This window comes from Pelobates fuscus, chromosome 2 (assembly GCF_036172605.1).
Source record: "Pelobates fuscus isolate aPelFus1 chromosome 2, aPelFus1.pri, whole genome shotgun sequence".
In the NCBI taxonomy this organism is placed as follows: Eukaryota; Metazoa; Chordata; class Amphibia; order Anura; family Pelobatidae; genus Pelobates; species Pelobates fuscus.
This window is the reverse complement of record NC_086318.1, coordinates 177545718-177573183: the sequence shown is the minus strand read 5'-3', so window position 1 is coordinate 177573183 and position 27466 is coordinate 177545718. Positions and strand designations below refer to the sequence as shown.

Below are 27466 nucleotides of genomic sequence, written 5' to 3'. Positions count from 1 at the left end.
CTTGGGCATAACTGTGTCCAGTCGATGTATCCAATACGTTTCCCGTTGGAGTAATGCTTTCGACCTGTCCCCACCTCTCGGATTTGGTGGGACATGGTCTATGGCCGTGAATCGGAGAGTGGGCAATCTATGGTTAGCTAGGAGAAAATGTTTAGCCACCGGCTTATCCGATTTTTGATCTCTGAATGCCGTGTTGATGGTCGATCTATGGCCTCTAATTCTATCCCTGAGCGTGAGGTCCGTTTTCCCTACGTATGAGAGACCACAGGGACACGTTATAAGATATATCACGTGATCAGTGGTACATGTGATGTATTGCGTAATAGGGATCCGAATGCCACTATGTGGGTGGACAAATGAGGTACTGGTGTTCATGTGACTACATGTCACACAGCCGCTACATCTAAAGCAACCTTTTTTAATAGGTCCTCTATGTTTTTGATAGCATGGAGTCGGATCGCTTTTCACCAGTAGGTCTCTCAGATTTTTATTTCTCTTGAGGCTGATCGTGGGTTGCTGTTGAAAAATTGGTGGCAAATTCTTGTCTGACCGTAGGATACCCCAATATTTGTTCACGGATCTTTGGATCTGTGTAGTTCCTGTATGTAATGTTAATGGTAGATACATTTTGTTGGCTTGAGAGGCCCTATTTGCAGGCGATGTCATTCGTTTTATGGCTTTCTCTTTGGCTTTGGCTAATGTATCCAGATTGTATCCTCTTTGTAGGAATCTGTCAGTCATTTCCAGTAGTTGCTGCTCGCATTTCTCTTGGTCGCTGTTGTATCTCAATACCCGCATATATTGGGATATCGGGAGAGATTCTTTCAGTCTCTGAGGATGATAACTGTTAAATTTGAGAAGCGTATTCCTAGCCGTTTCCTTTCGAAATAGGGTGTACCCTAATTTACCATTATCTTTGTAAATTGATACATCCAAGAATTGGATCTCTTGTGTGTTTGCTGATAAGGTCAATTTCACTGGGCAATCAGCTGCATTGAGGTCAGAGACCATTGTTTCCAGGTCACTACTAGTTCCTGTCCAAATTAGGAAGATGTCGTCCACGAAACGATGATATATAAGTATATCTTCACTGTATCTTTCCAGAATAGATTGAGTTTCAAAAATGGACATGTAGGCATTGGCGTATGAGGGTGCCATGGCCGCCCCCATGGAGGTGCCCGTCAGTTGAAGGTAAAAATTCTCTTCAAACTTGAAGTAGTTACATGTAAGAGCTATGGATAACAGCTCCATGAGGAATTCAATCGGAGGTCCGCAATATTTTGGAGAGTTACTGAGAATCTGGCGTAGTGCTTGTATACCATCCATATGTGGTATAATGGTGTACAGATTTTTCACGTCCAATGTAACCAATATGTATCTTTCTTCTATTGAAGTGAGGTTTTTGATGTTCTCTAAGAAATCATTGGTGTCCCGTAGACATGTTGGCAGATCCATGACAGTCGTTTTGATGTAATAGTCAATATATTTCGTAATTGGTTCAAGTAGACTGTCCCTGGCTGAGACGATCGGTCTCCCGGGTGGATGTTGCATGTCTTTATGAATCTTCGGTAATGTATATAATACCGGGTGTTTCGGATGATCTATAGTAAGGTATTTAGCCATATTAGTATCTACGAACCCCATCTGTACACCAGTGGTGATGGTGCTCTTTATCCGGTTCTGGAATTTTTTTACTGGATCGAATGTTAATCTCTGATAGGTATTTTTGTCGGATAGCTGGTTGTAGATTTCCTCCTTGTATTTCGCGTATGACATGACTACTATCGCCCCCCCCTTGTCGGCGGGTCTGATGATAATGCTTGTGTCTGTCGTCAAATCTTTTAGAGCCATCTTCTCGGCCTGGGATAGATTTTGTCGATTATCTTTTGGATTTTTAAGCATCTTATGTGACTCAGTTTTCACTGCCTGCATAAACGTTTTAATGGACATGTTGGAAGTTTTGTAGTCTGCTGTATTTTTGATTCTCAGTGGGTTCCTGGGTAAGGTCGTATTGTCAGGCATAGTGGGTTTATCTTTCCATCTTTCATACTTAGTCAAAATCTGTTGTATTTTAAAGAATTCGATGTCTGTTTGGAGAGGTGCCGGTTTGGAAACTGGGACGAATGTTAACCCTTTGGATAGCACAGATATGTGGTGTTCAGTTAAGTTCTTTTGGGATAAGTTAAATACTAACGTCTCTTCCCCCTTGGGGGTTTGCCTTTTATTCCTGTGCTTCTGGTGTCTCTTCTTTCCTCTTCTGGTGACTGTATTCTTTTTCCTCCTCTGATCTGCGTTTGGGAGGTGCCTGGGGATTCGTAGGGTCGCATATTGGCCTCTAAAAAAGGCTGTATCACCTGTGTGTACCTCTCGTCTTTATTTTCCACATCGGAGGCTGATTCACCAGAACTGGTGTCTATGGTTTGGAACGTCGGCTTTTTAATACGATATTTGTATTTAGGATACGTTTCTCTATTAGGAGTCTGGGTGCCGCTCAGCCATCTATAGACTTGATGACATTTATAATCGTAGTTAACTTTGTCAAGTTTTTGTCTCTTAAACCGGACAAGTTCGTTCTTATATTTATTGATGTCATCTTGGAGTTTCAACATGTGTTCTGTGGCGGCTGCTGAGTGTAATACGTCAGTGTTGATGTTTTCTACATCTTGTATCGATTGTTTAACTCCAATCAGTTCTTTGCCGACTTCCTCCACCACGATCACCATCCAATCCAAAGAACATTTGTTGGCGATGTTCATCCATTTCCGACAAAAATCGGGATTTTGCCTGCCAATAGTTGGGGAGTTGCGGACTCTAAATCCCCTCGGGATCCGCTTAGCTCTATGGTAATCGGAAATAAAAATACCGTGTAGATCTAAGTCCACCTCTCTTCTTTTCAATCTAATTAAATCATTATAAAGATCTTTGACCGTATTTGAGTGTGATAAATCTTTAGCTGACCTGGACCACAGAATAGCTTGTGCCTGATCTTCAGAGATCGATAAAGTTTCAGCAGTGTCAGCCATCCCTCCCGCTCTCATTAAGAAATCATCCATCGTGACTGGCTTGAAGGTGTGCCTGAACGCACAATTTAGTGAATGCGGTAACGAATAAGTATCAACTTCGGGGGTGCCCAAAATGGTGTGACGTCCACCATATATATATAACCAAAAGATGCTTTAGGCACTCACCCCTGAATGATGTATACAGGTATCTTGCCTTCGGTGCTTCCGGCGTCCCATATATATCCAGCAATGAAGTGGAGCACTCAAAAGGACTTCTTAATAGTGAATTTTATTTAGTAAAAGTCGTTTACATCAACATGTAAATTCTGTGATTCGACGTTTCGACCCCTCAGGGTCTTTTTCAAGAACAATTTACAAGTGAACTGAGTATGCATTATATACAAATAAACAGCGTGCACTCACCAATCTCGTGTGTGTAACCGCCCATTCAAACCCGGAAGTGTCACGGAGACGAACCCACGTGATTTCCTATGCGTGCGTCAGTGCGTGTGACGTAATTGTGACGTCGTTGCTAGGTAATCTTTTGTAAACAATCTATTCAATAGTGTGTAACCACAACCAGCCTTAGCAACTGGTTTTTTACAAATGAGAATGATCGATAAAGGCACAATCTCTAGAGGAAAATAAGTGAGAGGATCTCGTATGATCCATGCATAGCAATATAAAGCATGTGACCGAAGTGCCGAAAGTGCCCACACAGTGCTAAAAACATACCAAGTGTGTAGTGCCAAATAAAGATTAAGAACATAAGAGTGTAAGGCAACATCGGCCTCAGAGGTTGCAATTAAAAACAAAGGAGGAGAAAACTTAATGAGAATCTGGGCTAGAAATATATGTAGTATTAATACTTTGTAGCGGTAAGTAATTACTAAATGAGCATACTGTATACTCAATATTAACTATTTCATCAAAGTTATCAATGGACAGTTACGTAATTCATTATTAATTAATAATTACCAATAGATGATAGGGATAGTCTGAGAGCCATGGAAATTCTTACTGCCATGGCTTTGTTTTTACATAGCGTCCAAGGTATAATTAGCAGAACATGGAGAATGTAATAAATTCATTGAGTCCCTTGGGCATAACTGTGTCCAGTCGATGTATCCAATACGTTTCCCGTTGGAGTAATGCTTTCGACCTGTCCCCACCTCTCGGATTTGGTGGGACATGGTCTATGGCCGTGAATCGGAGAGTGGGCAATCTATGGTTAGCTAGGAGAAAATGTTTAGCCACCGGCTTATCCGATTTTTGATCTCTGAATGCCGTGTTGATGGTCGATCTATGGCCTCTAATTCTATCCCTGAGCGTGAGGTCCGTTTTCCCTACGTATGAGAGACCACAGGGACACGTTATAAGATATATCACGTGATCAGTGGTACATGTGATGTATTGCGTAATAGGGATCCGAATGCCACTATGTGGGTGGACAAATGAGGTACTGGTGTTCATGTGACTACATGTCACACAGCCGCTACATCTAAAGCAACCTTTTTTAATAGGTCCTCTATGTTTTTGATAGCATGGAGTCGGATCGCTTTTCACCAGTAGGTCTCTCAGATTTTTATTTCTCTTGAGGCTGATCGTGGGTTGCTGTTGAAAAATTGGTGGCAAATTCTTGTCTGACCGTAGGATACCCCAATATTTGTTCACGGATCTTTGGATCTGTGTAGTTCCTGTATGTAATGTTAATGGTAGATACATTTTGTTGGCTTGAGAGGCCCTATTTGGAATTTCCATGGCTCTCAGACTATCCCTATCATCTATTGGTAATTATTAATTAATAATGAATTACGTAACTGTCCATTGATAACTTTGATGAAATAGTTAATATTGAGTATACAGTATGCTCATTTAGTAATTACTTACCGCTACAAAGTATTAATACTACATATATTTCTAGCCCAGATTCTCATTAAGTTTTCTCCTCCTTTGTTTTTAATTGCAACCTCTGAGGCCGATGTTGCCTTACACTCTTATGTTCTTAATCTTTATTTGGCACTACACACTTGGTATGTTTTTAGCACTGTGTGGGCACTTTCGGCACTTCGGTCACATGCTTTATATTGCTATGCATGGATCATACGAGATCCTCTCACTTATTTTCCTCTAGAGATTGTGCCTTTATCGATCATTCTCATTTGTAAAAAACCAGTTGCTAAGGCTGGTTGTGGTTACACACTATTGAATAGATTGTTTACAAAAGATTACCTAGCAACGACGTCACAATTACGTCACACGCACTGACGCACGCATAGGAAATCACGTGGGTTCGTCTCCGTGACACTTCCGGGTTTGAATGGGCGGTTACACACACGAGATTGGTGAGTGCACGCTGTTTATTTGTATATAATGCATACTCAGTTCACTTGTAAATTGTTCTTGAAAAAGACCCTGAGGGGTCGAAACGTCGAATCACAGAATTTACATGTTGATGTAAACGACTTTTACTAAATAAAATTCACTATTAAGAAGTCCTTTTGAGTGCTCCACTTCATTGCTGGATATATATGGGACGCCGGAAGCACCGAAGGCAAGATACCTGTATACATCATTCAGGGGTGAGTGCCTAAAGCATCTTTTGGTTATATATATATGGTGGACGTCACACCATTTTGGGCACCCCCGAAGTTGATACTTATTCGTTACCGCATTCACTAAATTGTGCGTTCAGGCACACCTTCAAGCCAGTCACGATGGATGATTTCTTAATGAGAGCGGGAGGGATGGCTGACACTGCTGAAACTTTATCGATCTCTGAAGATCAGGCACAAGCTATTCTGTGGTCCAGGTCAGCTAAAGATTTATCACACTCAAATACGGTCAAAGATCTTTATAATGATTTAATTAGATTGAAAAGAAGAGAGGTGGACTTAGATCTACACGGTATTTTTATTTCCGATTACCATAGAGCTAAGCGGATCCCGAGGGGATTTAGAGTCCGCAACTCCCCAACTATTGGCAGGCAAAATCCCGATTTTTGTCGGAAATGGATGAACATCGCCAACAAATGTTCTTTGGATTGGATGGTGATCGTGGTGGAGGAAGTCGGCAAAGAACTGATTGGAGTTAAACAATCGATACAAGATGTAGAAAACATCAACACTGACGTATTACACTCAGCAGCCGCCACAGAACACATGTTGAAACTCCAAGATGACATCAATAAATATAAGAACGAACTTGTCCGGTTTAAGAGACAAAAACTTGACAAAGTTAACTACGATTATAAATGTCATCAAGTCTATAGATGGCTGAGCGGCACCCAGACTCCTAATAGAGAAACGTATCCTAAATACAAATATCGTATTAAAAAGCCGACGTTCCAAACCATAGACACCAGTTCTGGTGAATCAGCCTCCGATGTGGAAAATAAAGACGAGAGGTACACACAGGTGATACAGCCTTTTTTAGAGGCCAATATGCGACCCTACGAATCCCCAGGCACCTCCCAAACGCAGATCAGAGGAGGAAAAAGAATACAGTCACCAGAAGAGGAAAGAAGAGACACCAGAAGCACAGGAATAAAAGGCAAACCCCCAAGGGGGAAGAGACGTTAGTATTTAACTTATCCCAAAAGAACTTAACTGAACACCACATATCTGTGCTATCCAAAGGGTTAACATTCGTCCCAGTTTCCAAACCGGCACCTCTCCAAACAGACATCGAATTCTTTAAAATACAACAGATTTTGACCAAGTATGAAAGATGGAAAGATAAACCCACTATGCCTGACAATACGACCTTACCCAGGAACCCACTGAGAATCAAAAATACAGCAGACTACAAAACTTCCAACATGTCCATTAAAACGTTTATGCAGGCAGTGAAAACTGAGTCACATAAGATGCTTAAAAATCCAAAAGATAATCGACAAAATCTATCCCAGGCCGAGAAGATGGCTCTAAAAGATTTGACGACAGACACAAGCATTATCATCAGACCCGCCGACAAGGGGGGGGCGATAGTAGTCATGTCATACGCGAAATACAAGGAGGAAATCTACAACCAGCTATCCGACAAAAATACCTATCAGAGATTAACATTCGATCCAGTAAAAAAATTCCAGAACCGGATAAAGAGCACCATCACCACTGGTGTACAGATGGGGTTCGTAGATACTAATATGGCTAAATACCTTACTATAGATCATCCGAAACACCCGGTATTATATACATTACCGAAGATTCATAAAGACATGCAACATCCACCCGGGAGACCGATCGTCTCAGCCAGGGACAGTCTACTTGAACCAATTACGAAATATATTGACTATTACATCAAAACGACTGTCATGGATCTGCCAACATGTCTACGGGACACCAATGATTTCTTAGAGAACATCAAAAACCTCACTTCAATAGAAGAAAGATACATATTGGTTACATTGGACGTGAAAAATCTGTACACCATTATACCACATATGGATGGTATACAAGCACTACGCCAGATTCTCAGTAACTCTCCAAAATATTGCGGACCTCCGATTGAATTCCTCATGGAGCTGTTATCCATAGCTCTTACATGTAACTACTTCAAGTTTGAAGAGAATTTTTACCTTCAACTGACGGGCACCTCCATGGGGGCGGCCATGGCACCCTCATACGCCAATGCCTACATGTCCATTTTTGAAACTCAATCTATTCTGGAAAGATACAGTGAAGATATACTTATATATCATCGTTTCGTGGACGACATCTTCCTAATTTGGACAGGAACTAGTAGTGACCTGGAAACAATGGTCTCTGACCTCAATGCAGCTGATTGCCCAGTGAAATTGACCTTATCAGCAAACACACAAGAGATCCAATTCTTGGATGTATCAATTTACAAAGATAATGGTAAATTAGGGTACACCCTATTTCGAAAGGAAACGGCTAGGAATACGCTTCTCAAATTTAACAGTTATCATCCTCAGAGACTGAAAGAATCTCTCCCGATATCCCAATATATGCGGGTATTGAGATACAACAGCGACCAAGAGAAATGCGAGCAGCAACTACTGGAAATGACTGACAGATTCCTACAAAGAGGATACAATCTGGATACATTAGCCAAAGCCAAAGAGAAAGCCATAAAACGAATGACATCGCCTGCAAATAGGGCCTCTCAAGCCAACAAAATGTATCTACCATTAACATTACATACAGGAACTACACAGATCCAAAGATCCGTGAACAAATATTGGGGTATCCTACGGTCAGACAAGAATTTGCCACCAATTTTTCAACAGCAACCCACGATCAGCCTCAAGAGAAATAAAAATCTGAGAGACCTACTGGTGAAAAGCGATCCGACTCCATGCTATCAAAAACATAGAGGACCTATTAAAAAAGGTTGCTTTAGATGTAGCGGCTGTGTGACATGTAGTCACATGAACACCAGTACCTCATTTGTCCACCCACATAGTGGCATTCGGATCCCTATTACGCAATACATCACATGTACCACTGATCACGTGATATATCTTATAACGTGTCCCTGTGGTCTCTCATACGTAGGGAAAACGGACCTCACGCTCAGGGATAGAATTAGAGGCCATAGATCGACCATCAACACGGCATTCAGAGATCAAAAATCGGATAAGCCGGTGGCTAAACATTTTCTCCTAGCTAACCATAGATTGCCCACTCTCCGATTCACGGCCATAGACCATGTCCCACCAAATCCGAGAGGTGGGGACAGGTCGAAAGCATTACTCCAACGGGAAACGTATTGGATACATCGACTGGACACAGTTATGCCCAAGGGACTCAATGAATTTATTACATTCTCCATGTTCTGCTAATTATACCTTGGACGCTATGTAAAAACAAAGCCATGGCAGTAAGAATTTCCATGGCTCTCAGACTATCCCTATCATCTATTGGTAATTATTAATTAATAATGAATTACGTAACTGTCCATTGATAACTTTGATGAAATAGTTAATATTGAGTATACAGTATGCTCATTTAGTAATTACTTACCGCTACAAAGTATTAATACTACATATATTTCTAGCCCAGATTCTCATTAAGTTTTCTCCTCCTTTGTTTTTAATTGCAACCTCTGAGGCCGATGTTGCCTTACACTCTTATGTTCTTAATCTTTATTTGGCACTACACACTTGGTATGTTTTTAGCACTGTGTGGGCACTTTCGGCACTTCGGTCACATGCTTTATATTGCTATGCATGGATCATACGAGATCCTCTCACTTATTTTCCTCTAGAGATTGTGCCTTTATCGATCATTCTCATTTGTAAAAAACCAGTTGCTAAGGCTGGTTGTGGTTACACACTATTGAATAGATTGTTTACAAAAGATTACCTAGCAACGACGTCACAATTACGTCACACGCACTGACGCACGCATAGGAAATCACGTGGGTTCGTCTCCGTGACACTTCCGGGTTTGAATGGGCGGTTACACACACGAGATTGGTGAGTGCACGCTGTTTATTTGTATATAATGCATACTCAGTTCACTTGTAAATTGTTCTTGAAAAAGACCCTGAGGGGTCGAAACGTCGAATCACAGAATTTACATGTTGATGTAAACGACTTTTACTAAATAAAATTCACTATTAAGAAGTCCTTTTGAGTGCTCCACTTCATTGCTGGATATATATATATATATATATATATATATATATATATATATATATATATATATATATATATATATGGGTGTAGAAACAATCGCACTCCTGGGACTTGGTTGAAGTAGTAAAATTTAGCTTTTATTTATTCCATATAAAATATCAACGTTTCAGCTCCAACATGGAGCTTTCATCAGGACAGGTAACATGTTACCTGTCCTGATGAAAGCTCCATGTTGGAGCTGAAACGTTGATATTTTATATGGAATAAATAAAAGCTAAATTTTACTACTTCAACCAAGTCCCAGGAGTGCGATTGTTTCTACACCCATATCTACCTTTGCCACAACCAGCACCGGGCACTACAAAAGTCTTCTTGGAGTGCAAGCTACTACAATGTATATATATATATATATATATATATATATATATATATATATATATATATATATATATATATATATATATATATATATATATATATATATATATATATATATATATATATATATATATAAATATATTTAAATCTATATACAGTATATCTATCTATATAAAGTATATAGATATATGCAATGTAGCCTTTAACATTTTCATTATTTCTAACAATAATTAAAATAAAAAAAAGATATAAAATAGCTGGTAGTTTAAGGCTAAACAGAAGGTGTTTCTACTGATGTGGTAGAACTTTACAAGATGGCTGGCCATCACATTAGCTGTAGTTAAAGGACCACTATAGTGACAGGAAAACAAACTTGGTTTTCTGGCTCTATGGGGTCAAATCTTAAGCATGTGGAGTGTGATGAGGAAAATGTGGAAGCTTTATGGGTAGATGTCTGCTTGGGGCAAAAGAAGGAAAATCAATTAATGGTTGGGATATGTTATAAACCACCTAATGCTAATATGTTAAAGAACAGCTGTTTGAGCATTTGGGAAAGCTGCACATCTGGGTAACACGTTAATTATTGGAGATTTTAATTACCCAGACAAAAAATGTGATAGAGGGACTAGTAGTTCAGCAAGGGGAATCAGGTTTTTGAATGCGTTAAAATACATCTTCATGTCAAAACTGGTACAAGCACCAACTAGATAGGATGCTTGTCTGAATCTCGTTATAACAAACAATGTTGATCTTTTGAGTAACATTCAAGTAGGGGAGCATTTGGGAAATAATGGTCACAATATCATGTCCTTTAAAATAAACTCAAAAATAAAATGCACATTGGGTATACTAAAACATATAATTTGAAAAAGACCAATTTCAATATGATAAGGGTAGCTTTACGATATATTGACTGACAAACTCTTTAGCGGGTGAAAAAAAAAAAAACACTGAAATGGAATACCTTCAAACTAATATTAGAAAGGTACATTTCTCAGTATGTGCCACTGGGTAATAAATATAAAAGAAAAAAATTGAAACCAGTGTAGATTAGTAATAAAGTAAAACGAGAATAACAATAAGAAAAGGGCATTTAAAACATTTAAATCTGACAGAGGCATCCTATGTAAGATAAGGAAGCCAATAATGCTTGCAAAAAGGCAATTAAAGTGGCTAAACTAAAAAATTTACGTGTAGGTACACTGAAAACGGAGATAGTCATGTTGGTTAATGAAGACCAGGAAAAGGCAGAAATTTTAAATAACTATTTTTCGTCACCAGTATATATTAGGATCCTATGGCAAGAGATATGCAAATGATTGCTTTAAAAAAAAAACAAAAAAAAAAACTTGCAGATAACCAATAACTAATAAGACCAGGCAGCAGTTAAAGAGAATTTATGTAAATAAAGCTCCGGGGCCTAACGGTATTCACCCAAAGGTACTTGAGGAGATAAGTGTGGAAATAGGTGGACCTCTATATTTAATCTTTCAAGATTCTTCTCTTTCAGGAATTGTACCGGAGGATTTGAGGTTATATTTTAAAAGGGTTCAAAATCCTTGCCTGGAAATTATAGACCTGTGAGATTAACTTCTGTGACTGGGAAAATATTTGAAGGGCTATTAAGGGATAATATTCAGGAATTCATTGGGAAGAACTTTGTTATTAGCAAAAATCAGCATGGTTTTCATAAAAACATAGGTCATGTCAAACTAGCAGAATTGCATTCTACAAAGAAGTAAGTAGAAGTATAGATCAGGGTGTTGCAGTGGATGTAATCTACTTGAATTTTGCCATGGTATTTGGTACAGTTTCTCACAATAGGTTAGTCTTCAAACTAAAAGAAATTGGTCTAGATGATTATTCTTGTTCTTGCGTAGAACATTGACTTAAGGATAGAGTACAACAAGTTGTCATTAATGGTAAATTTTCAAGCTGGATAAAAGTGGTGACCTCAGGGTTATGTTTTGGGACCGCTTCTATTTAACATATTTCTAAATGATCTTGGAATAGGCATTGAAAGCAATGTTTTAGTGTTTGCAGATGACACAAAACTCTGTGAAGTAATAAAATGTGGGCTATTGCTTTACTGAAAATGTATTTGGATAGATTGAGGGGGACTGGGCACTAAAATGGATATTGCTTTACTGAAAATGTATTTGGATAGATTGAGGGGGACTGGGCACTAAAAGGGCAGATTAAATTTAAATGTATTGAAATGCAAAGTTATGCACTTCGGAGTAAAAAATGCACATGCAACACAAGAAGGATTTGGGACTTGTTATAAACAACAAATTAGGTAGCAATATGCAATGTCAAACGGCAGTTGCTAAGGCCAGTAAGGTTTTGTCATGTATAAAAAGAGGCATAAATTCCCGGGATAATAATATAATTTTGTCTCTTTATAAATCACTGGTAAGACCACACCTTGAATATGCTGTGCAATTTTGGGCACCCATTCTAAAGAAGGATATATGGCACTAGAAAAAATGCAGAGACGGGCTACAGAATTAATAAAAGGAAAAGAGCATTTTATTTAAGAAGAAAGGTTAAAAAAAATGTAAATCTCTTTAGTTTGGAAAAAGGATAACATTACACAAATATATTCGGGACCCGTACAAACCATTGTCTGGAAATCTATTCAAAAACAGGGCTTTACATAGGACACAAGGTCACGCATTTGGACTGTGAGAAAGGAGATTTAGACCTAGAAAAGGTTATTTTTACAGTAATAACAATAAGAATGTGGTATTTTTTGCCTGAATAGGTGGTTTTAACGGAGTCCATACAGATGTTTAAACAGCAATTGGATAAATACTTGCAAAAACATAATATACAGGGATATAATTTCTAATTAGTGGGGTAATAGCTTCTTGATCCAAGGAGATATCTGACTGCCATTTTGGGGTTAAGAATGATTTTTTCTAGTTTGTTGCAAAATTGGAAGCGCTTCAGACTGGATTTTTGCCTTCCTTTGGATCAACAGCAAAGACATATGTGAGGAAGGCTGAACTTGATGGACCGAAGTCTCTTTTCAGCTATTTAACTATGTAATATGTAACTTGCCAACTCTTTAAAGGGAGCAACACTTAAAAGGGACACTATAGTCACCACAACAACTACAGCTTAATGTAGTTGTTCTGGTGCGTATAATCATTGCCTTCAGGCATTTTCATGCAAACACGGGCTTTTCAGAGAAAAGGCAGTGTTTACATTGCCCCATGGGGACACCTCCAAGTGGCCACTCCTCAGATGGCCACTGGAGGTGCTTCCTAGGGCAGTGTTGCACAGTAGGTAGAACTGCTGCTCAGCGGCTCCACGCTCTGCATGGGGACACTGAATTTTCCTCAGAGATGCACTGATTCAATGCATCTCTATGAAGAAGTGCTGATTGGCCAAAACGGTGTTTGGCCCCGCCCCCATCTCGCCTCCTTGCCGATTTTAGCCAATCCAATGCTTTCCCTATGGGAAAGCATTGGATTGGCTAAAAATCATCAATTCTTATGATGTCATCAAGGAGGCGGATCAGTGTCAGGGCCACCGTACCCTCGCGGCACTGTAAATAAGGTTAGTTTGTATTCCTTTTAAAGTTGGGGGTGTGGGGGCAAGCCACCAAAATGGTGGGTTTAGCACGATAGGTTCAGGAATATAGGTTTGTTTTCTTGACCCTATAGTGTTCCTTTAACTCACATTTTGTATCAGCGAATCTGTTCTCATAGTTATGCCATTAGCAAAAAGGTAAGGACTACAGACAAGCACTTTTTAGAGAACGGCAATATCCCCAACTGACACTATAGGACTCCACGATTTCTAGATTTCACTCATTTACAGCAGACACATTTAAAAGCCTTAGCTATACACTGAGAAAAAGCAGGATTCACATTCGCAGGACATCACGACATGCCCGTAAATCACAGGATAATTTCAGGATTTAGATAGCAGCACGAACATGAATCACAAATCAGAACCATTATTGATCCCACAGAACAGATGGGCTGGGGATCTATCACGATGAACAGAGCACATAAATAAGTGCTAGTTACTTTGACAAAGAAAATCAGCAATCCAGTTTGCTTCTTTTTCAAGAAATTGCCATTTGAAAGCAAACAGAAATGTTTTGCATAAATTGCTGCCTTTTCAGGTCTAATTTTTAAATTAGATTAGTTAACATAGTCCAATCAATTCCTTGAATTCAATTTACAACACACACTGCAAGGAAGAGCTTTCCCTAACCCGATTATGGTTTCCGATTAGATTTCCAGAGGGCAGATTTGTTGTGGCTCTGAAAAATACACTTATCAAATGCTAACAGGGACTATAAAATGTACAATTTTCTTTTCAAACAAAATATATTTTTTGAAATCATCTTTGTATTTAAATCATTTTTCCTGCTAGAACATGGTATATTGTTGTGCACTGTGTGATGGATAACGTTATTAACCCCTTAAGGGCTGAGCTAAATGTACACATTGTGATCAAAACAAAACTTAAACAAAACCTGGAATTTGACTATATGTCTGTTTAACCGTAATTCACCTCTTTCATATTATGAGCACCCACACATATTATATATCATTTTATTCAGGGGAAACAGATTTATTTTAACATCCAATACTTGGCTATGAAACATAATTTAATATGAATAAAATATAAAATAAAAAAAAAGGGAGAAAATATATTATTTTTTTTTTTTTTTTTTTAGTTCTACATGACATTTTAACTGTATGTCATAATACGGTTTGCTTTTACTGCAATAAAATACACATATTTGTATTCAGCGATGTCCCACGTGTAAAATAATATGCCCTATGTACTGGTTTTATGGTGTTTGGTTACAGGGTCAAATATAGCATGTTACATTTTTCAGTTTTTTTCACATGATTGGTTACGTTGCCTTTGAGACCGTATGGTAGTCCAGGAATGAGAATTACCCCCATGATGGCATACCATTTGCAATAGTAGACAACCCAAGGTATTGCTAATGGGGTATGTCCAGTCTTTTTTAGTGGCCACTTGGTCACAAACACTGGCCAAAGTTAGTGTTAATATTTGTTTGTGTGTGAAAAATGCAAAAAACTAATTTGAACACCAATTTTGGCCAGTGTTTGTGACTAAGTGACTACCATATTCTCTCAAAGGCAACGTAACCAATCTGGCGAATTTCAAATGTGAAAAAACTGAAACGCAAGCCTTATCTTTGTCTCTGTAACTTTTAAAAACACCATAAACCCTGTACATGAGGGGTACGGTTATACTCGGTTCAGACTTCGCTGAACACAAATATTAGTGTTTCAAAACAGTAAATCGAATCACAACAATTATATCGATCGTCAGTGTAAGCGCCATTTGTGTATGAAAAAAGTAAAAAAAATTACACTTTTACTGACAATATCATCGTTGTAATACATTTTACGGTTTTGAAACACTAATATTTGTGTTCGGCGAAGTCTCATGAGTAAAACATTACCCATGTAAAGGTTTTATGGTGTCTTGGAAAGTTACAGGGTTAAATATAGTGCTAGCAAATTAAATTATCTGGACTTGCATCCTAAATTTACCCAATTATGTAAAAATATTTTATATATATATATATATATATATATATATGCAAAAAATAGATAACTTGGCACTCACCCTTTTTCTCTAGCTGCAATTGTAGCTGCAATTATGCCTTGGTGCAACCCCACGTTATGAAGTATATATGGATACGTAAGAGAGGCACTCTCAGGTCTTTTAAACTAATACATTTTTTTTTTTTTTTTGCTTCCTAATTCTGCATTATTTCACCCTTTTTATTTATTACTCCATAAATATGGCAGACTTTTTTAATTAAAATAGATCATGTGTATAGGACTCAGAATATAAATAATGGTGAATTCAAGCTTTTGACTCGAGTGCCGGAACTGTAATCAAGTCCAACGTCAGACGCAAGTAGGCGTAATGACGTTCGAATACGCAAGGGCCATGAACCGGACGTAACCATCGGCAATACGGATGATGGCGCCAAAATGAATTTAAAAGGGAAGACAGAGAGACACTCACAACAGAACCACTTTTGATAAAGGCATACCAGCCGAAACGCGTTAGGTGGACCAACTTTTAATATATTTGTAAGATATATTTTTCTGTTTGTTCTCGATAAAGCCAGTGGTGTCTTTATACACCTTTTTCCAGTGTTTTGGAGTTACTTTCCAGTGCCGTATGGATAAAAGGCAAAGCTGTTAACTTGAACATCCAGACTTTAAGGTTTACTATTTATCAATCTTGTATGATGGTTCCCTGTTATAAAAAAAAAATTGTGTTTTGTTTTTTTAAATGGGTAAACTACTCATTCTTTAGCCACTTGTGCTGTGTCATGTGCCCAGTGTAAGCATTCTGCATTGTGAAATGTTAACATGAGATACCTGAATCTGTTCTGGAGTCCACTGGTCCAAGTTGACAGATTTGACCCTTGATATATGGACACCAAGATTTCGATGAATTCCAGCACACCGAATACAAATAAAAACTCCTAAATTCCAGGAAGCCCATCTTGGACCTGTAAGAAACAAACAACAAAACACATAAGGAATCCATACTTGTGCAGCACTTTAAGCTCTTCAGATAGATACTCATGCTTTGTCAGGTTTTGTAAGTATTTTGATTTTTTTTACCCCCCTAAAATTTAAAGAGGCTCTGTCATCTTCGGGGATCTTTACTAGGGATCGACCCATATTGATTTTTTAAAGCCGATACCGATAATCTTTGAACTTTCAGGCAGATAGCCGATAACTTGCCGATATTCTGTACATTTACCATTTTGAAAAAATAAATTAATCCTAAAGGTAAATGCACAAAATATACATGCCCCATGTAGTGGATGAAGTGTGTATAGTGAATGCAGTGAGTATTTGTGAAGTGTGTATATAGTGAATACATTGTGTGTATATAATGCAGTTTGTGTAGTGTGTGTGTATGCAATGCAGTGCGTGTGTGTAATGCAGTGCGTGTGTGTAATGCAGTGCGTGTGTGTAATGCAGTGCGTGTGTGTAATGCAGTGCGTGTGTGTAAGCTGTTTCTTACCTTGCCAGCAGCTCCTCCAGCTCCCCAGTGCAAATCCCGCGTGGAGTGTTGCCATGGAAACCTGTGGCAACCCTCTGCGGCCACAGGTCTCGCGAGATTTAGACATGGAGCTGCTGGCAAGGTAAGAAACAGCTTCCTGCCGGCCCCCAACAGGACCGCCGGGCTTGTAATGAGCCTGGCGGTCCTAGGAGGTATTAACAGCAATATCGTGTCTATGTTGGCAGATACCGATATTGCCGAAAATACCAAATATCAGCGGATTAGATCGGTAAAACCGATAATCGGTCGATCCCTAATCTTTACATATTTTAATTAAGAGCTTGGAGTGCAGCTGAAAAAAAGCATTTACCGTAGGCGCTACCATCTGCTCTCTTCAGTTCCTGGCCCTTCATCCACCATGAGCTGAGAGAGCACAGCACTGATACAATGGTATTCTCTATAGACCAACTAACGCAAACTGCGAGAAAAGGCTGATGTTTGCTGTGTGCAATAAAACTTCACAGCGGAAGCTCCACACCTGCGGTCCAACCATGATACAAAGGAGTCATTACTTTGTCTTGTGATAGTTTGGAATTTAATTGACGTTCCAATGCAGACAAAACAAACTAGTCAACCTTTCATGGCATAATCATTGTGAGCAAGGGGTTGACATGTTTTGAGTTTAGATACCAGAATAACCTATTCAAGTAGTGCACAAAGTCTCTTTTGGAAGTCATGACTCCCTTAGGCTTTGGTGTTTTCAACATTAACACAGCAAATCCTCGCTTTCATAACATGCATTATGTTTCATGTTTGGAAACATTGTAAAGAATTTGAAATTAGGCCAGCATTCTTTGCTTTGCAATTTGCTAGATTTTATCAGTAGATAAAAATGTGCAGAGATAGCTATATTCACACATAAAGAAAAGTGAATGGATTATGTTAAATATAAAGCCCTTTAAAGGACCCGTGTGTGTGTGTGGGGAGGAGGGGGGTTCTGGTGTAATAATATTTATAAAAGGATGGATACATTGATATTTCTCTAATTTTCAAGTATGTCCTGTGTCTTTGTCTACAAAACATTGCAATGTTACAATATTACAAAAATACAATATACAAACTACATACACAGTTTAGCTCTTTTAACATGTCACAGTGGTGGGTAAAGTAATTACATTCTAATACAAAGCAGCAGAACGAAATATATAACGTATTAGGTTTATTAGGATGGGTAATAGAAGGTTATGATCAATTGTTGTAGAGATTAATGAAATCAAGTGACAGATTCTGTAAAGATTATAAATTTTGGTTACTCTCAAGAAGGTATTTTACATAAAATTCTCGATTATTTAAAATTAATTGCTAAATAATTAGCAATTTTGTGTAAGCTCATAAAACCTATTTTGTGTATTGCATTTGTGGCTTAACCTTATGGAGTGCAGATATAATGAATGCAATCAACAAAGGGGCCTAACTACTTGCTTCAATAAGCAGCTATTCCAGATTATTAACTCCTAGCTAAATTAGACTTTCAGGGCATTAGGAAATAATTTGCTTAAAGCAAAATAGAAGATGAAAAGACTACAATACTTTGAAGTATGCAGGATGGCTATTTCAAGTCATGCATCTGCAGCAGGCATTTGTAATAATCACAACAGATCAGTGGCAAACATGCAAAGTAATGAATAGAGGAAAATTATTGACCAGCATAACTTTCAGTTAAATTATAGTCGTTCAAAATTATATAGATAGAATTCTCCCCAAAACAGGGAATTTAAGGATAAACTTTATGCTTGCCCTCCACATTTATCTCAGTATCCACGGAAAAAAAAATGCAAATTAAAAACAGAGGTGGGAGGGGCAAACATCATACAAATGGACAAGGATTAAACAAGACACAAAACCTAAAATATGTATTAGCATATCGGCATATAAACACAAACTAAAATATACAAGGTAAAGAATAGAAAGGGAAATAAATTAGCGCTGATCATACAGTTAAAAAATCCCACACTCTATGCAAATATAAAATATCCCTGCATTCAGTGTTAAAGGACCACTATAGTGCCAGGAAAACATACTCGTTTTCCTGGCACTATAGTGCCCTGAGGGTGCCCCCACCCTCAGGGTCCCCCTCCCGCCCGGCTCTGGAAAGGGGAAAAGGGGTAAAACTTACCTTTTTCCAGCGCTGGGCGGGGAGCTCTCTGCCTCCGATCCTCCTCCGTTCCGCCTCGTTGGCTGAATGCACACGCACGGCAAGAGCTGCGCGCGCATTCAGCCGGTCGCATAGGAAAGCATTATCAATGCTTTCCTATGGACGCTTGCGTGCTCTCACTGTGATTTTCACAGTGAGAATCACGCAAGCGCCTCTAGCGGCTGTCAATGAGACAGCCGCTAGAGGCTTTGGGGGAAGGCTTAACCCATTTATAAACACAGCAGTTTCTCTGAAACTGCTATGTTTATAAAAAAATGGGTTAACCCTAGCTGGACCTGGCACCCAGACCACTTCATTAAGTTGAAGTGGTCTGGGTGCCTAGAGTGGTCCTTTAAACTATTTTTGAAGAGTTTAACATTGATTGAGGCTGTCTGGCCGCCCACTGCAATGTGAGATGTGATAGGCCGAAAGCAGTAAGATGACAATCCTAACCAATCACCACCATCCATTGTTGCTCATGCCAATGCATCCTCATTTGCACAAGAAGCGGGTTGCTAAGCACTCATTTAGCATAAAAAACATTTCAACACTAAACAGAGGTACAGCACCAGGTGATCCAGCTGCTATAACAACTTCAATGAGCTGAAGCAGTTACAATGCCTTCTTGTTTTTAGGACCAAACACAAACCCCAACATCTACAATTATTGCATCACCTGAGAGACATAAAAAACACTGGCAGTGGGATAAGGGTGATGAAAATATGGGTGGTTAACCCCTTATGGACCAAGGCTTTTTTTGAACTGCAACCTGTTTGTGACCAAGGCCTTTTTGGCACTTTTGCCATGTGTTCATTTTACCACCCTTCCTTTTTAAGTGCACCCATACATATTATAGACCATTTTTTAAAGGAGTTCCAGGGTTTTCTTTTCATACCCTGTATGTGTACATAACACAATACTAAATAGGAATAAAATATTAAATGGGAGGGGGTAAAATATAAAAAAAACGAAAGAAAAAAACTAAACCAGTTTACTCAAATGTAATCATTTTTACACACAAGATGTAAATAAAGAAAACTAACTTAAACTAAATTCACTAAGTAGCTCTGATTGTTAAAATTTCTTGTAAAGGAATGAAAAATATAGCTTTGGAAGATGCAACATGGGCTCAATAGACAATGAGCTTTGTGTTTTGTTCTACTGTGCTAAATAAACTGTGCAGACCAACCCTAAAATGATCATTATGAGAATTAAATGGTTTTCAAAGTGATATACTTTAATACTCAGCAGTAAAGCACACAATCGTCACAATTGCAGTTACTAGCACATGATCTATCAGAGCTTGAGCAGTTCAAAGAAAATAAATTAACTCTGCAAGGGGTGTAGATTGATGTGCGAGGATGACAACCTCACAGTGTTTTTCCCTGTCTCTTTTTAGTCACCTTTTCATTTTTTTCTGTTGTAGAAAGATCACTTTGGATTAAAAGCAAAAGCTATGTCTTGAAAGCCCAAGCACACCAAAAGAGGTGCACAACAGTAAAGGCTCTCCAGTAAAGGAATCAAGCTGTGAATGGAAGACTAATGAGATTTACCTCCATTAAAGTCAGAAAAGAAAAAATACAAGACAACGGTAGACTGATCATAAACTGTTAGAACAGTATATTTGCACTGATACTAAAAAGTAGACAGCATGTTCAATCGATATTCCATGGGACTTTGTTCCAGCATGCCACTATACAGGTCAAAGAAATAAAGATTTTGGCATGCAACAAGTTTAACGTGTAACTTTAAAATTACACAAATTCACTATTTATGAATTACAATAAACCACAGATTATAAATTGACTAGGGATCGACCGCTATCACGTCTATTACATTGTATGCCTACCTTTAAATCATCTGAAATATTTACCCCTATATGCCTTTCCTCAGATGTTGAGGTTAGTAGGTGTGGCGAAAGTGACCTCGGCACTGGTTTTTGGAGGGGCCTGTTTGCCAGCCTCTTGCCCCAGGACTATGGCCCCTGGGGGTATTGCCCTTTGGAAACGATTATTTGGGCTTATTGGATTTTGGGACACTTTTTCTGCCCTTTTGAATCCATGGGAAAGTGTGCCTCTTCCCCTCCCCCCATTGTTTTCCAGCAGGGCGTTGTCCCAGGCACCGTGCCAGACCAGTTGGAACTTGCTGCTTTGTCCCTCCTCAGTCAAAAAAAGGACGTCCAACTGACTTTTTAACCACTGAAGGGAATTGTCTGAATTTTCTGCCTGTGATAATTACATTAACCCATTGTGTACAGTAATTATATCACAGGCAGAGGGGAGGGTTTGTTTGTCCTGACTGGGAGTGTTTAACCCCTTAAGGACACATGACATGTGTGACACGTCACGATTCCCTTTTATTCCAGAAGTTTGGTCCTTAAGGGGTTAACTGTATTATAGTGCATTTGATTGGCTGTGCTACAAAACCATGTGGGTGGCAACATTGTGTAAAAATGTGTATACATGAAACAAAGCCCCAGCTCAGTCTGTTCCTGTTTACACTCCAAAACTGTGTGTCGTCCTGTTATTGGAGGGAAGACGCTTTGCTCCTGTGTCTGCTGTTCCAGCTTGCAGAAGATCAGCCCAACTGAGAGAACGGCGGTTTGAAAGTCTAACCTCCTCCGAGGTAGAGACTTCAGGTACCCTGACAAATCATTTGCCATTTGGCTTATTCCTCCTGAAACATCAATCCTGTTACATATCTTCATATCATCAGCAAAAAGACACACCTTACAATCAAGACCTTCTGCAATATCACTAATAAAAATATTAAAGAGAATGGGTCCAAATACAGATCCCCGAGGTACTCCACTGAGAACTAGACCATGCTTCGAATATACCCCATTGACTACAACCCTCTGTTGTCTGTCACTCAGCCACCGCCTTACCCATTCAACAATATTGGAATCCAAACTTAAAGATAGAAGGCTTATCATTAAACTGCAATGTACAACAGTGTCAAAAGCCTTACTGAAATCTATAAAAGCAATGTCTACTGCACCACCCTGATCTATTATTTAAAGGATCACTAGGGTCAGGAACACAAACATGAACTCCAGACCATATAGTGCTAAACCCACTATTTAGGTGCCCCCCCCCCCCCCTTGATCTTGATGATTTTAGATGTTCCACAATCCTATCCTTTAACATGGTTTCCATTACTTTCCCCACTACTGAAGTAAGGCTTACTCGCCTATAGAATCCCGACTCCTCCCTGCTTCCTTTCTTGTGAATGGGTACAACTTTCGCTAATTTCCAGTCTTCTGGGACTACTCCTGTTAACAATGATTGGTTAAATAAATTTGTAAATGGTTTTGCTGGTACACCACTCAGCTCTTTTAATAACTTTGGGTGTATTCCATCAGGCCCCATTGACTTATTTGTATTCACTTTTGAAAGTTGAAATAGAACCTCATCCTCTGTAAACTCACATGTAGCAAATGGCTAATTTATGCTTTTTCCCAACTGAGGTCCCTTTCCTTAATTTTCCTCTGTAAATACTGAACAAAAATTTTCATTGAGGCAGTCAGCTAGACCTTTATCCTCTTCTACATACCTTCCTTATTTTATTTTTAATATAACTAAGGAGCGCTGTCTGAGTTGGTTTATGAAGTCATCTACTAAATCTTTACTATAAAATGAAGAGAATAATGAGTGGCTAATGAAAAAAAGTTATGAAGTTTAAAAGTTTTTAATACATTTTTAAATATAAAGCATAACACAAAAAGTGTTCTGAGGAAGGTAGCCTTGTGGCTATTTTGTTCATAGTATCATTTAGGTTTTTCAATTCTAATTATTAAAGGGCCATGTAGAAACCATAATCACTAAAGCTTAAATGTATTGGTTATGGTTATTAAAAAACAAAAACTGTTTGTTCAGCTCCACCTTTTGTTGAGCAGTTTGACAAAAAAATTGGGTCTTCCACAGCACCCAAATCAATCAACATCTCTTCAACTGCTTTGATAATACAGAATGTATAATTCCATATCGTTGGTAACAATTCCACCAAACATAGACAGGAGTTGCAAAATTGTGCTTCAAACTGGGGTTTTTTTTTGTTTTTTTTTTTTCTCTTTTGGATCAACAGCAAAAAACAGGTGTGAGGAAGGCTGAACTTGATGGATGCAAGTCTCTTTTCAGCTATCTAACTATGTAACTATGTAACTATGTAACTATGTAATGGGCTTAAGACAAAAACACACTATAGCATTAGAAACACAAATCTCTTTTTCAGGTGTCATCATACTGGCAGTCACTAGAGGTGGACCCTGCAATGTAAACAAGCTTTTTTACCCCCACATTTGGTAAAATGACCAATTCAAGTTCCTTTTTTCTCTACTTAAGAATCTTAATACAGATTAATACATTTTGTTTTTAATAAATTTTTCAATACATTTAATAATTTTATTTTTTTCATTTGATACTATAGGATAGTTCATCAAAAACTGTTCTGTTTCCCCAAAACGCTTAGCCAGCTAGTTGCTTCCAGGTAAACAGTGACTATCACTTTAACCCCTTAAGACCGCAGCCAAATGTACAAGTTGTGAACCAAAAAAAATGTAAACAAACCACAGATTTTGACTATATGTCTGTTCAACAATAATTTACCTCTTTCATATTAAATGCACCCACACTTATTATACATCATTTTGTTCAGGGGAAAAAGGGCTTTCATTTAACATCAAATATTTAGGTATGGAACATAACGTAATATGAATAAAATATAAAAAAATGAGGGAAAATATGATTTTTTTAAATTTTCTTAGTTCTATGTGACATTCTAACTGTGAATGTCATAATACTGTTTGCTTTTACTGCAATAAAATACACATATTTGTATTCAGCGATGTCTCACGTGTAAAACAGTACCCCCTATGTACAGGTTTTATGGTGTTTTGGGAAGTTACAGGGTCAAATATAGCATGTTACACTTTTCAGTTTTTTCACATTGAAATTTGCCAGTTTGGTTACGTTGCCTTTGAGACTGTATGGTAGCCCAGGAATGAGAATTACCCCCATGATGGCATACCATTTGCAAAAGTAGACAACCCAAGGTATTGCAAATGGGGTATGTCCAGTCTTTTTTAGTAGCCACTTGGTCACAAACACTAGCCAAAGTTAACGTTAATATTTGTTTGTGTGTGAAAAATGCAAAAAACTAATTTGAAAGCCAATTTTGGCCAGTGTTTGTGACTAAGTGGCTACTAAAAAAGACTGAACATACCCCATTTGCAATACCTTGGGTTGTCTACTTTTGCAAATGGTATGCCATTATGGAGGTAATTCTTATTTCTGGGCTACTATACGGTCTCAAAGCCAACGTAACCAATCTGGCGAATTTCATTGTGAAAAAACTGAAACGCAAGCCTTATATTTGACTCTGTAACTTTTAAAAACACCATAAAACCTGTACATGAGGGGTACTGTTATACTCGGTTCAGACTTCGCTGAACACAAATATTAGTGTTTCAAAACAGTAAAAAGTATGACAGCAAAAATATCGTCAGTGTAAGTGCCATTTGTGTGCGAAAAATGCAATAAATTTCACTTTCCCTGACGATATCATTGTTGTAATAAATTTTACGGTTTTGAAACACAAATATTTGTATTCAGCGATGTCTCCCGAGTAAAACAGTGCCCCCCATGTACAGGTTTTATAGTGTCTTGGGAAGTTATAGGGTTAAATATAGTGCTAGCAAATTAAATTCCCTATACTTTCGGCCTGGGTTGTTAGGCAGGTCCTGCAAATTGTAATTAATAAAAAGGACCTAATTATGTAAAATTATTACATAAATATATATGTAAAATTATTATATATACACGTGTGTATATATATATATATATATATGTATATATGTATATAATTTTTTTACTATTATTTTTTATTTATATATAGTTATACATATAGTGATGTATACGTATATACTTGGGTATATACATATATATTATTTCGTTCTACGTGTATTTTGATATATATATATATATATATATTAATATCAAAATACAGTTAGAACGAAATTACACACATATATATTTTTAATTATTTTTTTATTTTTATTTTTTTTACGTATTTACATATTTTTTATTATAATATATATATATATAATTATAATTATGTATATATTTAATCAATATCCTTCTACGTGTATTTTGATATTAATATATATATAATTATATATATATAAATATTAAAATACACTTAGTGTATGTGTAAATGTGTGCGTATATATATATAGATCATATATATAATATATATATATATAAATGATGTAAGTATATTTTATTTTTAACTTTAATTTTTATTTTTTTTTACTTTAAGGGGTTAAGAGGGGAGGAGAGGGGCAGAGACAGTGTCAGCCAGTGATTTTACATCACTGGCTGACACACAGGATCAGTGATCACAGTGACTGGCTGTCACTGTGATCACCTCCTGCAGATCGCGGTAATTGGCCACAGGGGGAGTGCCTGGGTGGCCAGGCATGCCCCCCACCGCGATCTGCAGGGGGATCCTGCCTGCAGTTACTATGGGTCAGCCAATAGGCTGACACATAGTAACTCTGATCGCAGTGACAGGCTGTCACTGCGATCAGATCGCAGGGAGAGGCTGTCTCTGCATTCAGATCGCAGAGACAGCCTCTCCCTGCGATCATACTCTGCAGATCGCAGTCACTGACCGCAGGGGGACTGCCTGGGGGGCCAGGCATGTCCCCCGACCGCGATCTGCAGAGTGAAAATGCGGCCGGCTCCATGTGTCAGCCGATTTTAAAATCGGCTGACACATGGTAAATACCGATCGCAGTGACAGCCTGTCACTGCGATCGGAAGCTGCAGACCGCGGTCCCCAGGCACAGGGGGGCTGCCTGGGGGGCCAGGCATGCCCCCCGACCGCGATCTGCAGCGGCCATGTGCCGCCGGCCACGTGGGGGGTAAGACCGCCCAGGACGTACCATGCCGTCCTGCGGCGTTTAGAGCCGCCCAAATAAGGACGGCATGGTACGTCCTGCGGTCTTAAGGGGTTAAATACCAAAAGGTTTGTATGTAGCAGTTGCATGAACTGCCTCTGTTTTTCCTTATATTACCCTGTAATACGATCTGGAGAGGAAAGAAGAGTATCCTTAAAGAGACATTGTCACTGCCTTGCGACTTTGCAGACCCCTGACTCACATTGCCGATGGGGTTCCAGTGGAGAGAGGCAGGGAACGTCGAGTACTTCTTACCTGAACCTGTCCCTCACAGGCGTTGTCATCTTCCTCTGGCGGATCCTCTTCAGTGCCTGGAGACAATGTCACTGCTGTACTGAGACCTAAAGAGGATCCTGCGAGACCGCGGCATCCTCCGTAGTCAGAATCAATACCCTCTAAAAGTCATGGGTCTCAGAATTGACACTGCCACTAAACCCAGTGTTTAAGTAAGTGAAGCAAAGGAAAATACATAAGACAAAGTAGTAGTCAAAGTTCCTGCTTTGTCTTATGTTTTTAGTTTGAAATAGATTAAATGTGGGAGAAAAAAAAAAGAGGAAACAATAGGAAAAAGGCAAGTACCGCTGACAGTGCCGCTTTAGTTTCATGACACTTATCTTTTAATGTCCAAATGGTTTAACTTAGGAGGTTTTAAATATTTGATTAAAATATTTGCTTAAGTAATAGGATGAACAGGTTCACCTCTACTCCGTGCATACCAAGATAAAGGGCAAAAATGTCCCTTTAATCTGATCCTATCATTTCTCTCTACAGACTTGAATCATTTCTTTATTTGCCAACAGTCATTTTACTAGAGTCGGAATAAAAAGACCTTGCTACTGATTTAGATTATAGTACAAAGTCTAAAAGAACAAACATTTTGAAGGGCTTTTTAACATCTGACTTACATTTAATAGATTACCTCTATCCTAAGCTATTCCACAAGGAACAGCAGGAGCAGCCCTCAGACTTATTTGATGGAGTTGAAAATTGAATTTAAACAAGATCATTTTCAAGTCTATTTGTGAGGTTTTCTGTGTTCTCTCATTATAGGAAGAAATAGCAGCCATCTTAAGTCAATTGCACATCCAGTACAGCTATTTGCATGACCTTGTCAAAATTTCTCTGTAGAGCAGCAAATGTATAAAAAAAAAAAAAAAAAAAAAAAAAAAAAAAAAAAAAAAGGATGTACAGGATTTGCCATTTTTTTTTCTCCCCCATCTGTATACACGTTTTGGAAAAGGGAACAAGTTGGCCATTAATGGAATGTTGGCTTCATACTCTTA

At 38.4% G+C, this 27466-nt stretch overlaps 1 protein-coding gene across 2 annotated transcripts in view; it reads right to left on the bottom strand.

Moving 5' to 3' along the window:
- SMAP1 (small ArfGAP 1) overlaps positions 1 to 27466 on the bottom strand; it is a 319946-nt gene that overhangs the window by 240987 nt on the left and 51493 nt on the right. For both annotated transcript variants that reach the window (XM_063442978.1, XM_063442979.1), the window contains exon 3: positions 16392 to 16525. In XM_063442978.1, the coding sequence (XP_063299048.1) occupies positions 16392 to 16525 (134 nt within the window). The remainder of the gene's footprint in view (positions 1 to 16391; positions 16526 to 27466) is intronic.